Source organism: Fulmarus glacialis, unplaced genomic scaffold (genome assembly GCF_000690835.1).
Source record: "Fulmarus glacialis isolate BGI_N327 unplaced genomic scaffold, ASM69083v1 scaffold5231, whole genome shotgun sequence".
Taxonomy (NCBI): domain Eukaryota; kingdom Metazoa; phylum Chordata; class Aves; order Procellariiformes; family Procellariidae; genus Fulmarus; species Fulmarus glacialis.
In genome coordinates this window covers 1,471-17,170 of record NW_009194542.1, presented here as the reverse complement: position 1 = coordinate 17,170, position 15,700 = coordinate 1,471, and the positions used below count along the sequence as shown (strand labels likewise).

The following is a 15,700-nucleotide window of genomic DNA, read 5'->3' as shown; positions in this document are numbered from 1 at the left end:
GGGGCTCGGCCTTGGCCAGTGGCAGGTCCGTCTTGGAGCCGGCTGGCATTGGCTCTGTTGGACACAGGGAAACCTTCTAGCAGCTTCTCACAGACGCCACCGCTGTAGCCCCCCCCGCTATCAAAACCTTGCCACGCAAACCCAATACACCTAAGCGCTGTATTTTCCAAAGGTGTCTTTATAAATAGCTCTTCACTACCAAATAGCAGAGGGAGTTGGAGATTTCACAAGTTTTATCAGAGAAAAAGATGGAGAAGAAAAAAGGAAAGTATGAGGATGCAGAACTGCTCAGACATTCAAACAGAACATTTTTTTCATTTCCATAAAATAGCTAATTTATTACCATAAAATAGCTAATTTATTATCTCTTAGCTATTATTAGCTCGTTTATTATTTATGTTTGATGTGGAAGTTCTGAAAAGGATGTTCATCATCCTTTTGAATTAGGTATTCATATATGCTGTTATATATAGGAAACAGCCAGTATGAGAAAATCTGTCTTTTGATACAGACACGAAGGCAATCCTATAAGTAAAGAGGAACGTTTGAACTTTAACATCATCTTCATTTGAATTTGCAGCAGGCTATTGTAGCACTATTCAGAATACGAAGCTGACACTCTTCACTGGAGCTAAGCCTGTCCTTCTCAGGACTTTTGCTGCGGGCAGGAACATACGCATCCCTCTGATTCAGCTGCTCTGAGCAGAAGGTCTCAAAACAACAGGCTGTCTTTTGTGAGAGCATAAAACAAAGGAGTTCTCCCTCTTGTGGAGTCAAATGTAACTCCACTGGCAATTTTAAATTCTGCTTCCATGACCACACACGCTAAGCCAGACAGGACCTAACTCCTAAAATAGCAAGAAAAAGGTGAATCTAATTTGCAGATTTCCTTATGTGGTGGCGTGGTATGGGCAAGAACAATGGCTAATCAGAAATAAGTTAATATCATCATAACGAGCATATTTTGATCCAAGAACATACCATGTTATTGCAACCAGGTTCTTAAATTCTTCTTTTGTGCTATTGTAGAAGCACATCTAAATAGGTCAGGCATCTTGTTCAGCAGCTTGTCTTGAACTTATGGTCATTACCATCAAATTTGCCTTTTTTCTATTTCTAAATGACTCTTTGCACTTCCTCTCTAAAGAGGAAGGATTTATTACAGTTTTAAATCTGAGCACGTTCCTTTCTTTTTTTCTGGTTTCTGCATGTAGGTAGAATGTTCTTAAACAGCCCCAAGGAGTTTTTTTCCACTTTAAACTCTCTTTGCCCTCCCTCCAGCAGGTGTGGCTCACAGTTATTTTTGGCTCTGTGAAATGAACATTTCTGAGCACTAAGTAAATATATTGCTGAATTAATCTATGTTCTGTTTGTATGCTGAAGTGTATTCGATTCCATCACTTGACACAGAGCACATTTTGGGTGACCAGCTCTTTAAACACCTTCTAATTCCTACTGTGTTTTTTATTGAATTGTAGCATGATCCAATTAATTCTCATTTATTCTTCCTGTTAGAAGAGCACCGACTCACGATCATTTGTTTTAATGTTGACATCTTCTGTTTCAAAACCATGGCCATGTAAACCAAATTCCACTCCCTTCCTTTGACTCTAATACTGAACTTTCTAGGTAGCTAATAACCAGACGTTTCGGTAGCCCACTCATCTTTCATGTTTTTCAATGACAAGCATTACATTAAATGTGTGTTCCTCAATAAGCACTTCTAATTTCTTGTGGTTATAATTCCAGGCTCCTGATGTACAAGACAAAAAAGTTATTCTCCTGTTATTGTGTGGTCTCTTGTTTAGGTTTGCATTGTATTTTCCTCATTTGCCTTTCTTTTTTTTTAATTTTAGAGCTTTTGAGACACTTGCAAAATTATAGCACTTCACAGAGTTGCTTGGATGCCACTCCTCGTAAGTCAAAACTGAATCTTGCAGAAAAAAAAAGGGAAGATTTACAAAACCTGATAGCTTATCAGCTAGAAAACAGGACCTTGACAGATCTAGTACTCCAGATTCAGAGACTGTGCAATAATACTTCCAAAGTTCCTGTTACACAATGAAGGTAAATTTCAAGAAAAGATTTTTAGGAAGTGTCTTCAGTTTCAAGTCACACATGTGCCGAAGGCACTTAGTCCTGTAACAGCGCTGTGAGCTGGCCCACTGTAAGGTCATGCATCTCTCAGGTTTTTTCACACTTCAATATCCTTGTCCTGCCTAATGTGTGATGGCATTTCTTCACCTCTGTAGCCAGGGAGAACACAACAGCCCTTACGGCTCTTTAGGCTCATGCAAAGCCCAGACATCTTCTTTAGACTTTCTATGGCTGATAATTAATCTACCCCTTATCAACACCAACTTCTGTTTTTCTTTGCTGACACAGAAATGCAATCTGATACCGATGTATCTTCTCCCGTTGTTATTCAAAGAACTGTGATTCTTCAAAAGAAACAAGAATCCTGTATTTCCCTGATTCCTAAGGAAGAGCTAATACTACTCCCAAGTACTATATTGCCCCAGCTTTTGCCCCTGAAAGACCCTTCTCCAGCTCTGCAGGTGGGCTGTTCTCCAGGGTCTCTTGTCCTCGCAGCCTGCCAGGCTCCCGTTACGCACTGCAGCGCAGCCTGCGCCTCCACGGGCTTCCAGTGTTATCCATACCCCGGTGCCTTCCACCGCGGAGATGCCAGCTGACAAACTAGATGTCAAAGAGCCTACTCCTTACATTTTGTTATCTAACGACAAGATTCTTATCCTGGATGCCAAGACCATCTTTAAAAAAAGTAGAAGTGTATTGTTTGACTGCATAGTTCAGCATCCGTGAAGAATGTAAAAATATGTGTTTATTCTTAGAACAAGAAATTGTTTGGGTAAAGAATTGCTCATAACTGCAGTGAGAAAAAGTCCCACCTTGAGTAACCAGAAATTTTTCCTTCCATAAATGTTTATTTTGTTACGTTATAGAAAACACAAATAAGAGTTAGAGTCTCATTGCTCTTCTGCAAAACCAACTTGTGAGATGTAAGGCAGGGCAAATTTCATTCACAATACTATTTTTAATCTTTAAAACCAAACAAGTATTTGCCAAGGATCATATGTTTATTTATTTAAATACTTCAGCATCTATGACTTGCTTTAGATATTTGACAATAACTTACATGTATTATTTGTAAGGAGTGAAAAATCAACAAACACATTAACATTTCTGAGATTCTGATGTCCATAGAGAATTTCAGCAACATTATTCACATTTATAACCTTGCATCTGACTACTACTTTCCTTCTGTACAGAAAGAAAGAAAATGAAGGCTTGTGCGTGATGCCCAGAAAGATAAAGGATTCATGTAAAAACAGATTTTGGCAAAAAACAGACAAAGAAAGAAGTTTCTCAGCTCAGAATTCTCTATGGAAATGGTCTTAGTCTGTAGCCCTTATTACACTACCGGTAGTGCCTGCTACCTGTTACCACCCAAGATGTCACCTCGGGTGTCTCAAATCACTTAGGAACTTGGTCCTGCAAGGAAAACTTCGGAGGATGGTTCAGTGCTGTCTTGCGTGATACACAGCTCAGCACCAAGCGTGACTTTGAGCTCTTGGAGACAAAGACTGTCACGTTTAGTTTGGTACCAACTTGTAGGATTTGTACTCTCTTTGTGCCCTGATACAGTCTGGGACCGCGGCTCTGTTGTTAACCAGTGCTTTGTAAGAGATGGGGCAAACCCATGATATTTCTGTACAATCATAGAGCAGGATCAAAATGGTGCTATACTGTAACAGAGGCATGCGTTGTGTGTGTGAAGAGTACAAGGGGATGTTCTGAGGTGGGCAAACTAAACTATACCCTAGGTTTTCTTTCCTCTTTGTGTTTTATGATTTTGATACTTAAGTGATTCTAGTGCTCAAAAGCTGTGGCTCCCAAAAAGCAAAACACGCATCTCTAATATCTTCATGTTTATCTTAATTTAGTGCATTTTTGTTGTTCACACTTTGTATTGAAAGAAAACCCCGCTGAAAGGAAACTGCCACAGCAGATGACATTGAAATGCAAATAGAAGGTTTCACAGGAGCCCTATCAGCAAACGCTGTGTTGGAGATGCACAAAATTACAATCCTGCAAATGACCTTATAATGTGGGGCAGGAATGAAGAAAGGTTTAAGTAGCAATGATTGCCTTCTTCCCTATTCCATTGCTCTTTCTATGGGCAGACATCCATAAAATACAATAATAGTAGAAGTTACAGGGACTTGTATAAGATTAAATTACCTTTGTTGGGGTTAATTGAATAGGAATGATGAAACTCAAATTAGAAACAATGTACGTTATATTCAAATATAATTACAGAAAGGAAGTACGACTTGCCAACAAGGATAACAAACGGTACTACATATCAACAAAGCGTATTAGAGCTGGAGCAGCTGTTTTTATGGTCTAGGTTGCAAGGCTGATGGCTTTTTTTTAATGACAGTTATTGTCTCTTCCATTTCAGGAGACTAAAAATTAGGACTAGTTGCACATTCCCGTGTGCCACACCGAAAAACTTAATGCTCAAGAGAATGATCCTAGTTCTTAACTGCCCTTTGCTTTCATGGTGAAAGCATGCCCTTTGCACCCACTGGTGAGTGCACTTGTCCAGTGCACATATGCCTGTGCTGGATATTGTACAACAGGCACCACCTACGTGATGTGAAGACCTGGCAGCCAGTGCTGGAGGCTCTCTGCGTGCTCAGCAGGAGACCTGCGGGTTACCTTGCCAGCAGGAACTGGTGAGGCATGAAGGGTTGGGCAGGGGCTCAAGGGATTTTGTAAACATCAATAGTTTTTAATTTCCCCTTGTGAATTCTTTAAATAAGTTCCACTGTGGAAAAAATTAGTATGATTCATGGGGCACCACCTTTGATACTTCTAGGCAAGCAGTGGACACTATGGAAAGGTGAAGTGTTTTCCCTGAATATACTCTAGCTGGAACACGACTCAGTCCTTACAGTGCTCCACAGCAGGTTGTTCTGCTGGAAAGCAAAAGTACTTCAGTTACAATGAAGTTTGTTTGTTGAAAATACCTCTTTTGCAAAAGGGTGTGAATGTGGGATATCGTCAAATGAGAATTTCTAGCAGAATTTAAATGACTGACAACTTTGGTTTTCTCCTTTTGGTACAATATGTGTGCTGGGAATTATGCATTAGAATAGTTTACTACTACTACTACATTGACTCAAAGCATGTCTACCAGTTTGAATTATATATGTTTTACTTTGGCTAAGAATTCAGTTATATTTTTAGAAGTACGCTGTGGCTTCTACTTTCCAACTCAGGTTTTGAATCTTGCAAATATCTGGTCTGTCTTTTGTTATATTTATAATTTTATTTCTTAGGATTGTGACTAGACCTAATACTTTGTATTACAATTTTGCAATTAATCTAATATTTAGCACTTATCTACTAATAAATGTTTGTTCATACAGTGCTTTGTAGTTTCAAAGTGTTACATGATAACTCACTATTAACAAATGGATTTTTAAAAAAAAATCCCGTAAAACAGAGTGGTTTATAAAACAAGCACAAATTAACAGACATCAAACTGATGCATAGTGCAGTGGTTAGTGCTTTAGTATAACTGAACACATGGGGGGACCTTCAGATGATAAAAATTGCTCCAGATAGAAAATGTCAAGGTGCAACTCTCAATGTGAAGGCAACTCTATTTGCTCTTAGCTGCTGTAGGTTCCATGTCTATGTCCAGGTCTGACAGAGCACAGTAGAAGAGCATCTGAACATATTTTGTTGTTGTAGCTGTAATACATAGCAAAAATATGTGAGACAAAGTTATAATATATCTTAAACAAATATATGGATTTTGAGGATTTGAAAGCACTACACAGGTATTAGGAAAATCTTAAAACACCTTAAGCAATTGGATTAAGCATGTGTTATAAATAGGTAAAGGCAAAAGGAGCTCAATAATTAAACAGAAAGTCTCGTTTAATCAAACTTTCATCACCATTTGCATTGAATTGTCAAATTGATAGCTGAGTTCAAGCTGAATAAAAATATTAAAGTTTTGCTTTTCAAGATTGCCTGAATTTGAGGAGTGGAAACTACCCTTCAGGTCAATAATTCATTATTTCATAATTTATGAAAATTCATGGATTTCTCTGACTCAGATGTTCCACTCCTTGGGCAGAAAGTGAAGCAATGGTGTCCTGGTATTTCTGCCTTCCAGGGTATCAAACTGCATGCATTTAGCCTTCACAATCCTACATGGCTTTTACTGAGCCAACATCTTGAAATGGCTCAACACTACAAATATTAGATGACCATATATATCCATATATTGGACTGTTTTGTACAGGTATGCATGCTTTTGTTTTCAGGACCATGTGATGAAGCAAATGATCTCAGACATGCCGTGTACAGAGTAGGAAAACTTCATCAGGAAAACAGGATTCTAGGAAAAATTATTCTTTCTGTCTTCTGACCAAGCATTCAAGATTTTGGCACACTGACTAGGACAAGATGATATTGCTTACCAGAGAGCCACTGTAGACATTTAGGTCGTTTTTCAACTGGCAGATAGTAATGCCAGAGAGGGCAATACCAATGCCAATAAGGGAATTGATTGTGTCGCTGTAGAGAGGAACTATGACCAGGAAAAGGGAACATAAACAGTATACTATAGGGAAGAAGAGGTTAAGCTGTGGAGAAAAAAAATTTCCAACATTTATTAAAAGATGCAGTAAATACTCTGTTGTCAGGCTTTGCAGATTAAAATTAGACAAGTCAATAATAAAAATATAACTATTGACTATATGACTACTATGCACTGAATCTTTTGACTGCCTACAGTCAGTACAATTTGCTAGCTTCTGTGTACGCTGCTGAGAGCCTCTTATCTGGTACACACCTAAATATCTGACCATTTTGTTGTTTTCAGGCCTGCACAAGCTCAGTTCCTTTCCACAGTAGTAAGAGATCAAGCTTTGAAAGCAGTACTTTAAAACTGAGCAGCAATGGCTAGTTTTCCCTCTAACTTCAATTGCAAGTTTTTAATTGTAAGTTTGATTGGGAACTAACTCAGCTAGACTTTCAGTTACTCTGTTCATGCTACAGAACTAATGGACTGATGTACAACCATTTTGCCTGGGCACTTAAAAAATATCATACCACAAATAAGGAAAGTTGCAATAACCTCTGTATGGTTTTATTTTTCACTAAAATATTTTTCACTGCCTGTAGTAACGAGTCTTCTCAAGCTGGAAGCTGACATTTTAATACTAACTGAAACCCCTGAGAGTTTATTGGTATAAATATTTCTTTTTCCTTATAAAGGTTAAAAGTGTAAGTTGATGAAAACCAACTGCTACATTTCAGAAAAGAAAAAAGTGTATGCAGAGTTGTGACGTTGACTAAGCTGGCAAATGCTGATAGGAATTAAACAGCACTGTCTATAACCTGACTGTAATCCTTGCTTTAGTAGAGTCAACAGCAAAACTGCCAATAAGGCATGATTTAATCTTTATCTTCCACATACTTTGGGGGAAAGTTTGGAAATGAAGTGTGAACATGTTTTGGGAAAATTTGGTCTGCTCTGGAAGACTGGAAGGTTTTCTAGCAGTAGGTGCTTAGGATATTTTACTCCTTTGTTTGAACTATGTTTTTTATAATCGGGATGTTACCCTTAAATGGAAAAAAAATATGTGTTCTTAAAAATGGTGCAGGAGGTTAGGAAGAGTGAGTGACAAGGAAGAAATATTTAGATAGGGTGTTAATTTGTATTTCTCATAATTTTTACGGCATCACTGCAGAGCTGAAATGCAGGTCATGGAGCTGACAGAGCGCAGGGAAACGGGAGCCAGCGTGTGGTTTGTGTGCCTGGGGGAAGCTGTGGGTTTCCGTCCCTGTGTCCTGGACAATCACTGGATTAAAACTAGAAGCAAGTTTTAGGCACGCTTTGTTTCTGTGCAGTCTCCCTCTCCTAACTGATAGCCAGATGCTTTTCTGCAATCAGTCATTAAACTTGCATTTTACTGTCTATGACCACTATGCAGTGAGAGGAAACACTCAAAATATATTTGATTATTTAAGCTTTTGATCTTCTGCATGAGCGGAATTTTGGGCATTTATGGGCTTTGGAGGGATTTTGCTGAATTTGTTAAGTCATGTAAGTTTGATCAGAGTGTTAACCTCTCTGGAGCCCTTATCACTAGCTCTACTGAGGTCAGCTGTGAATAATACAAAAGGGGGTTGTTCCAGGATGGGCTAAGAACCCCAGGCGTTTATTTATTCCGTATTTATTTTGAAATAAAGATAGTTATAAGGTTGAATGAAAGGAAAAAGAAATGGTAAATATAATTTCAACCTCATAGCACAAGTACCAGCACAGATGTTCTTGTGGAAACTCAAATGGGTTTTGCTCCTTCGTTTCTTATCTTTTATCTTGAAAGGATTTCTATCACTGATAAGTAGTCTACAACATAACTGGTAATGCTATGGTTGTGGTATTAAGGATCACATAAACAGGTGCATTAGCTGGCTTTTAGGGCTTTTTTCCTCTTTTGTTTACTTACTTTAACAGGCCGAGGTCTATGCGGCTGACTATATCTCAAATATATCAATCCTGCAATAGACAGACCCACAAAGAGCCAGTAGTTGAAGCAGTAGTAGTTAATGAGGAGGAAAACATCTTCCACAAGGAGGTAAAGCAAAGTCATTAAGCCCTAGAGATAATAAAAACAAAGACTTTTTAATGTGAAAATAAAGACATGTCATATACAATAAAGAGGTAAGTAAAGTTATAAAACAGCCTGTTCCCAACATACTTGTCTGGAGTTAGGAGATCATGTCCTTGCAAGAAGGATGTACTTAAAACTCTGAGAAATCTGCAAATATGCTGTGTGAAACACGCTGGTATCTCTTCCTTAAACATAGCAGTGAGACCACCACATTTGGCTGAAGAAGTGTCGGGTTTGTGAAGTTATGTTTCAGCACCAGCAGGAAACCCTCCTAAGCAGCCAGATGAGGAGCCCCAGACTCTGCTGCACTATGGGGGAGGCTGCTAAGAAGCTTTCTTTAGGCAGCAGCTTACTCTGCTGTTCTGGTTGGCTTCAGCTGGAAAACAAGCTTTTAATTTAGTTTCACTGTTGGAAGTTCTCACAGTCCACTCATACATTGAGACCATTAGAGTAAATTCTGTGGTATGCAGGTTTGCTGTACTGCCTGCATGGAAAAACCTAAAATGCCAGGAATTTAATGTCTGTTTTAACAGATGAGCAGAAAAAAATTCCGTTGTGAAAAACGTGAATGGTGGTGTATTAAGGGATATATAGCTATATATAGCTCATCTTACTGGTGCAAACAGAATCCCTCTGAGAAGAGTTTTCATAATAAGATTATAACTTTTAGTAAATTATTTGATGTCAAACAGGACTGGTACAATAATCTATTCATAAACCGTATGTAACACAGGGCAATGGAAGACACCAAATAAAACACATGTTCGAATAAACAGCAGTGAAATGCATTTGAATGATTCCACCTTCTCTGGTTGTGCATATCCTCCCCCTTATTTTAATCTGTTAGATTTATGGATTATTTATTAAAATCATTTGCACTAATTCTATACCTTATGGTTCCTCGATTTTGTGTCACAAGATTCATTTGTATAGTGACAGCAGGGAAAAGTCAGTATGGCTATAGGCATCCAATGGTAGGAATTTAATTTTATGTGCTTTGTCACTCCTGTTATAACTAGAGTCCTAGAAAATCAGCCTGCGGCAGGGTCTGAGATCCCCCTGCCATATTCTTCTCCAGTGACACTCTGAAAACTCACATGAAGACTTAAACAACTCCTGTCTATACGGTTACATATTTAGCCATTCTCTGTTTTCTAAGCATGCTATTGTACTTACTCCTCACCAATCTTGTTCAGAGAGCATATGAATGTGAATCAAGCCATTCTCTTTCCACTGAAAAAAACCCCCACCAGACAAAATAACACCACCACCACCCCCCTCAATGAGTTTTAGAAATTGTGAGCGTTTGAGGAAGATGTCTCCAGTGCAGGAGAAGCCCGGGAGAAACACCGGGCAGAGGCGAGGTGTTATACTCTCCAGGTTCGAACCGCCGGCTGCCCGCGGCCGGCACGGGGCTGGGCTGTCACTTACGTTGAAGAGGAGAGCAGGGACTGGTGTGAAGCACTTTATATGAATCAAGCTCAGACTGTCAGGGAGGTGTCCTTCCCTGGCTCCAACATAAAAAAGCCTGAAAAAAAGAATAAGAAAACTCAACCAGACAGTGAGCCAAGGAATAGCTTGTTGCTTTCTGACAAAAGCAGCATTAATTCTTTTATTACTCTATTGTAAATGCTGCTCTCCTCTCAAGTGGCTTTAGTTTATCAATTGGTGCTGATCATGAGAAGACATGTCAAATCGTAACAATCCTTCCATCATAAATGAACAACTTGAAATGGCAAAAATTAACTGTGTCACTTTTAGAATGCAGTAGTAAAGAATGCAGATTAATAATTATTGCTTTTCAGTTATTTGAAATAAATCTTATATTTCATACCTAGATGCTGCAATTATTGATGAGTTTAAGCCACTATAGCAAGACATGGCCACTGCTATAGGAATTATCCACTTAGCATAACTAAGGGTTTCATCGCCAAACGTCTGTAACAGAAAAAGAAAATAATAGTGAGGCCCGTTACATTAAGCATATGGACAATCCTGAGACACTCTCATGAAAACACACCAGCCCAAATATAGTGTCATAGCCTATGGTTTCTTTTGACACCCGATAATGACTTGGGAAATTAGGATCTGGAAAACCTGATCAGTATCAAAATAACAATGGCAGATACATTAAAGAAAGATTTTAAAAAAATATTTCTAAGCCTAGATCAAGTCGATGAGATAACAGAAGATGTATTGGCTTTAATGTATTCTCACAAATCCTGACTGTAGTAATCCATGAGTTATAATTGTACTTTTGTATAAAATATTGAAAAATTTTGAAAAAGCATTTCACTGCACATTTTTGTGTTGAAAATATTGTTGTGATCCTGCAGCATTAAACATCACACACTGTACCTTAGAATGATAGCAAAAACCCCTGGTTCTTAAACGACCCAGACTTTCCATAGCTCTTTCTCTGTCTGGCTCTGGCAAAAGCATCTTCTACAATGAAGTACTGTTAGGAGCAGGATTATATAAGAGAATTTTTCAAGAGCAGATTTATTGGATATATTCTTTATAGCACCTTCTAATATACTCGTGATCTTACATGAAAACAAAGTTTAAAACAAAGCAACAACCTTCAGCATGGGAATGTTTCGATTGTTTTGCCAAGAAGTACGCTACCTGAGATTCTTCCGCAGGGTCATCCATACAGTAACTTTTGGTTTAATTATTTTATACAACTTACCACAGCCACTGCATCACTTGTGAGGAGAGCTGACATTTCCAACACTACATAGTATGCTATATTAGTCAGCAAGTAAATAACAGTCACAATAGGCATTGAAATTGCAATAGAAAGAGGTAGATTCCTGCAAAAGGAAAATGGCAAAATTATTTCATATTCTTTGAATAAGGAATATTTAAATAGAAGATTGTTCCCAAATTCAAATATTTGTGAACAGATACCTCCATCACTGTTTGTAATCCACCATTTTGTAATCATGGGGTTACAAAATAACGTGCAGCCATGTGTAGAACAATTCCATAAGCAGCTTAGTTGGCTGCTAAAACTCACAAGTTTTAGAGAAAAAACATACATTTATACCTGTAAATTTTATATACTGTCTTTTCTATGAAGCAATTTAAGCAGTGAGATTTAAATGCACACTTAGGTGTTTTTGTGATCGTAGCATTTTTTTCCTGACTCATAACCTATGTATGTCCCAAGACAAGGTGGACTCAGTCTGAGTAGGTGAGGCACACCACTCCCACAAGGTGGACATCCCTACAGAGGGGAGGACATGATATACCCAGTGCTGCTGTGGACTTTTTTATTTTTTATTTAACCTTTCATTTTTACTAAAATTAAACACTTTTCCCATAAACAGTAATGCTGAAGATCACACGATAAAACAGTCATAAACCTGAAACAGTCATACTCTACTGGTGGAAAATGAAATAACTGTTCTATCTGACTGAAAAAAAAAGGGAATTTTAGAGAGCTAGATAGACCCACGCTTTTCCCCGTTTTCAGCAGGGATTTGTTCTCCTCCTTTAAAAATTCTGGCCTAAAGTGGAAGGTTTAAAATAGATATATGCAGACAAGTGATTTATTAGTGTGATGTGATGCAATTGGTAAGAGAGGACAATAATCAGGAAAAGTTTGCGTACTTACTACTTCTCTGTAAAAGAAGGTTTTTGCAGAGAAAATAGTTTGACTAATTTCCAATCAGAAACAAATACAGAGCTGCCACCATCAAATACAGTCCTGCCATCACCTGTTTTACCGGGACACTTCAGCAATTCAAAGGAAAAGCACCCGTTTACCTCTCGGGGTTCTGCATTTCCTCGGTGACGTAGTTGAGGGTGTCCCATCCCGAGTAGGAGAAGAGGGCAGAGTAGAGCGCCAGCGCGATCATCCCTGGGCTTGTTGCTGAGCCCTCGAACGGAGCTCTCAGGTTTTCCGTTTCTCCTGTACAAAGGGCAGGTACCAATTTCCTGTTACGTTTCAAGGATTACGTCATAGAGGGACACTATGCTAAAATTCTCAGCTAACCAAAAGGAAATAAAAACCCTCTGCATCCAGGTTTCATTACTATTTCTAAAAGAGCACGGCTTATATTTTCACTGGACAAATAGGAAAATTCAGTCAAATGTTCAGACAGCGACACTTGTACAGGGAGACAGCAGAAGATGTTTTCCCGTGTTTGTTATTTGGATGTGACTTGTGTAATTCTACCAGAATTCACAGCGTCCTCATCTCCTGGCATCGCTGTCTAGGCTACCGAAGGAGGGAGCCATACTGAGGTCATGCTATGCCCTGCCAGCCAGGCAGAGGCACTTGGCAAACCCAATTTCAGTTCCTGAATGTGTCTCGTATTTCTTCCTCATATCTGTGCTTTTGTTTTCACCAGATGAATTAGTGGCCACTGGAGGGGGAACTCCTGGAGGCATGGTTCTCAGTGGGATGCTCTGCCCCACAAGGGTGTTCCCCAAAATTAAGAAAGGATATTTGAAAAATCTTTCCTTTCAAAATTCTCCTCTAGTTTAGCTCAATCGGTTGAGACGACAACCTGCAGAATGCTGCAAAATAGACAAAATGTTAATGAAACTGCATGAGCCTTCACTGCGATTCTGGAAAGGGGAAGAAAGGCCTTACTGGGTTTGCAGAAGGAAAGTCAACCATCTAATATAAATGGAAGTGGGTTTAAGTATTAAGGAAGACAGCAACATGCTGAAACCTCTATTAGGGAAGCAAGTAAGGTCTTTGTTATAAAATGAAACAACTTTACTCTGTGGTTAAACTGAGGAGTTTATAGATACCACAAAAGCCATTCAATCTTTGAAGAGCAGTAACTACCAGGAGACTGTTTGCCCTGAGGAAGGTGAAGCTACAAGATGTTGAAGAGAATGGTTGGAAGGAAAAAAAAGAAAAATCCAAAAGGACCAAGAAAAGCTTTTTTTACTAAATCAGATACATTCACAGTGTTTTAAAACAGGAGGCATATCTGAGCACATCAGAAGGAATACAGCAGGGCTAAAATGTTGTAACCCTTCTTTTCATTAAAACAGCTACTGAGTTTAGAAAAGTGCATTGACCCGATCACAGCTTCCTCCAGAATTCTACATCATTCCTCTTCCCAGTCCTTTCTGTATTTAAGTGCTCAGTTCTGCTTAAACAAAGCAGAGACGAGACCTTTACTACCACTAAAAGCCCTCAGCATTTTGCATTTCTCATAATCATGTTTCCTCCCCGCCTTTACCCTCCCTGACCCCACGGAGCAACGCAGAGGACCCGGCGTGGGTTGTGTGGATGCAGGAGCAGAGGGGCCAAACCGCATTGTGGCAGCTGCATGCCAGTGAGAGGGCTGGGAGTTTTGAAAGAGTCAATTTGAAAGCACGGGTACATTTGTGACTGCGGGGACAGGGCAAAGCTGCTATAGGGGTGACATCACGGACTCACACCTTTGTAAAACTGCAGCAGCTTTATGAGGGGAACTACTCCTTCGTGTAACTGTGGCCCTTAAGCAATGCTTTTCCTCTGCATCTTCACGTTCCTGCCCTTAGGACTGGGTTCATTTGTTCAGGTTTCTTTAGGCTGGAACAAGCCAGTGACAACTGACGTGCATGGGTAATGGCTAAACAAAAAAGCTCTCTTAAAGTCTGGTGTAGCTTTACAGCATAACAGCTGATGCAACTGCAGCCAAGGAATGGAGAAGGCCAGCAAACATGGAAAAACAAGAACGCTCGTTAGGTTTTATAAGCTAGTTCGAGCAGGAGAAAAAGACAATTCCTAAACTCAAGAGGGGAAACCATCTTTATTTCAACTGAATAAAGATACAATGGCTATTTAGGAATTTCATGGGAAAGGAAAATAAAGAAATCTTAGTAACTATGCAACAGAGCTAGAGTTGGAAGAGACTTCACTCTACCAGAGGGCCAAAAAAATGAAATCAAATCTATTGTCATGTGCAAAGATCAGAGGTAGCACTGGAATAAACTAGTCTCCAGCTTTTCAGTGTGTTCCGTTCAGTCCAGTTACTGCTGATACAAGGTGGCTCATCTGTCCTGTGATGTCTTACAATACCACAGTGATTCACTGCACTATTACAGTTTTCTCCCTTGTTTTTAGGAACAAGCACAGCCTCTCACCAATGAAGGAAAGGACGAGTTCCTCCCTCCCCAATCCTCTCCCCTTGCAGGGGGCTGCAGCAGCTCTGCCACGGGCAGGGCAGGGAGGGGGAGTGAGGAGCGATATGAAGGACACGTCCGGCAATTTCTGCTGTGCTGTCATGTCATAGGACAAGTAGCAACGCTAGCCTTTAAGAAGCATGAGTCAGAGGCACTGAGGCTGACTTTAAACTAGTTAGTACTAAACTGATGTTAATTCAGCTGCTATTTTCTATTCAGCCTGAGCAACATAGAACTTGGCACGTGTTGGTTTGCCACACTAAGGAAAGAAGAATAATTAACCCCATTTCTTAACAAGCCATAAAATTCCTCTGATCTTCCTATGGCAGACAGTTTTTTCCAGAATAAACAGCACTTCATAGGTAAGCCTTAAGGAGTCTGATCTTCCTGCACAGATTTTGAAACTCATATACAGTTCATTTTTAAGAATTTAAGTAAATGAAAATTATTCTTACCTTTACCAATTTTGTAAAGGCCAACAGATATCACCAAGATAAGAGCCATAACTTTTGCATATGTGAAAACATCTTGTACACGGGTTCCCCACTTCACATTAACACAATTAATAAATGTTAAGGAACCTGCAGAGAAAAAGAATATGCATAAGAGGAGCAGTGTATGTTTTACATCACTTAAAGCATATTTCAAATCCATCCTTCCAGATACCACCCTCTTGCAAGGAATAAAATAGAATCAAATTTCACCATTTCAGAACCACCTAGATTTATTAAAATGAACGAAATATACCTGGTTTAAAATTTACACAATGGTTTTCTGAAGGATACTGTTTTCACAACAGTAGGTAAGACAAATCAGCTTTTGACTTTTAGGACTAA

At 39.2% G+C, this 15,700-nt stretch overlaps 1 protein-coding gene across 1 annotated transcript; it reads right to left on the bottom strand.

Moving 5' to 3' along the window:
- Window positions 1-5,536: 5,536 nt before the first annotated feature.
- Window positions 5,537-15,445, bottom strand: LOC104084072 (Y+L amino acid transporter 2-like; the record flags this gene model as incomplete). The annotated part of the gene is given in 9 exon segments (XM_009587785.1): window positions 5,537-5,787; window positions 6,525-6,572; window positions 6,575-6,689; window positions 8,562-8,711; window positions 10,158-10,254; window positions 10,561-10,664; window positions 11,419-11,542; window positions 12,501-12,645; window positions 15,320-15,445. Coding segments are annotated over 9 exon segments (1,001 nt in total), but the record flags the coding sequence as incomplete, so codon positions are not given.
- Between the last annotated feature and the right edge of the window lie 255 nt (window positions 15,446-15,700).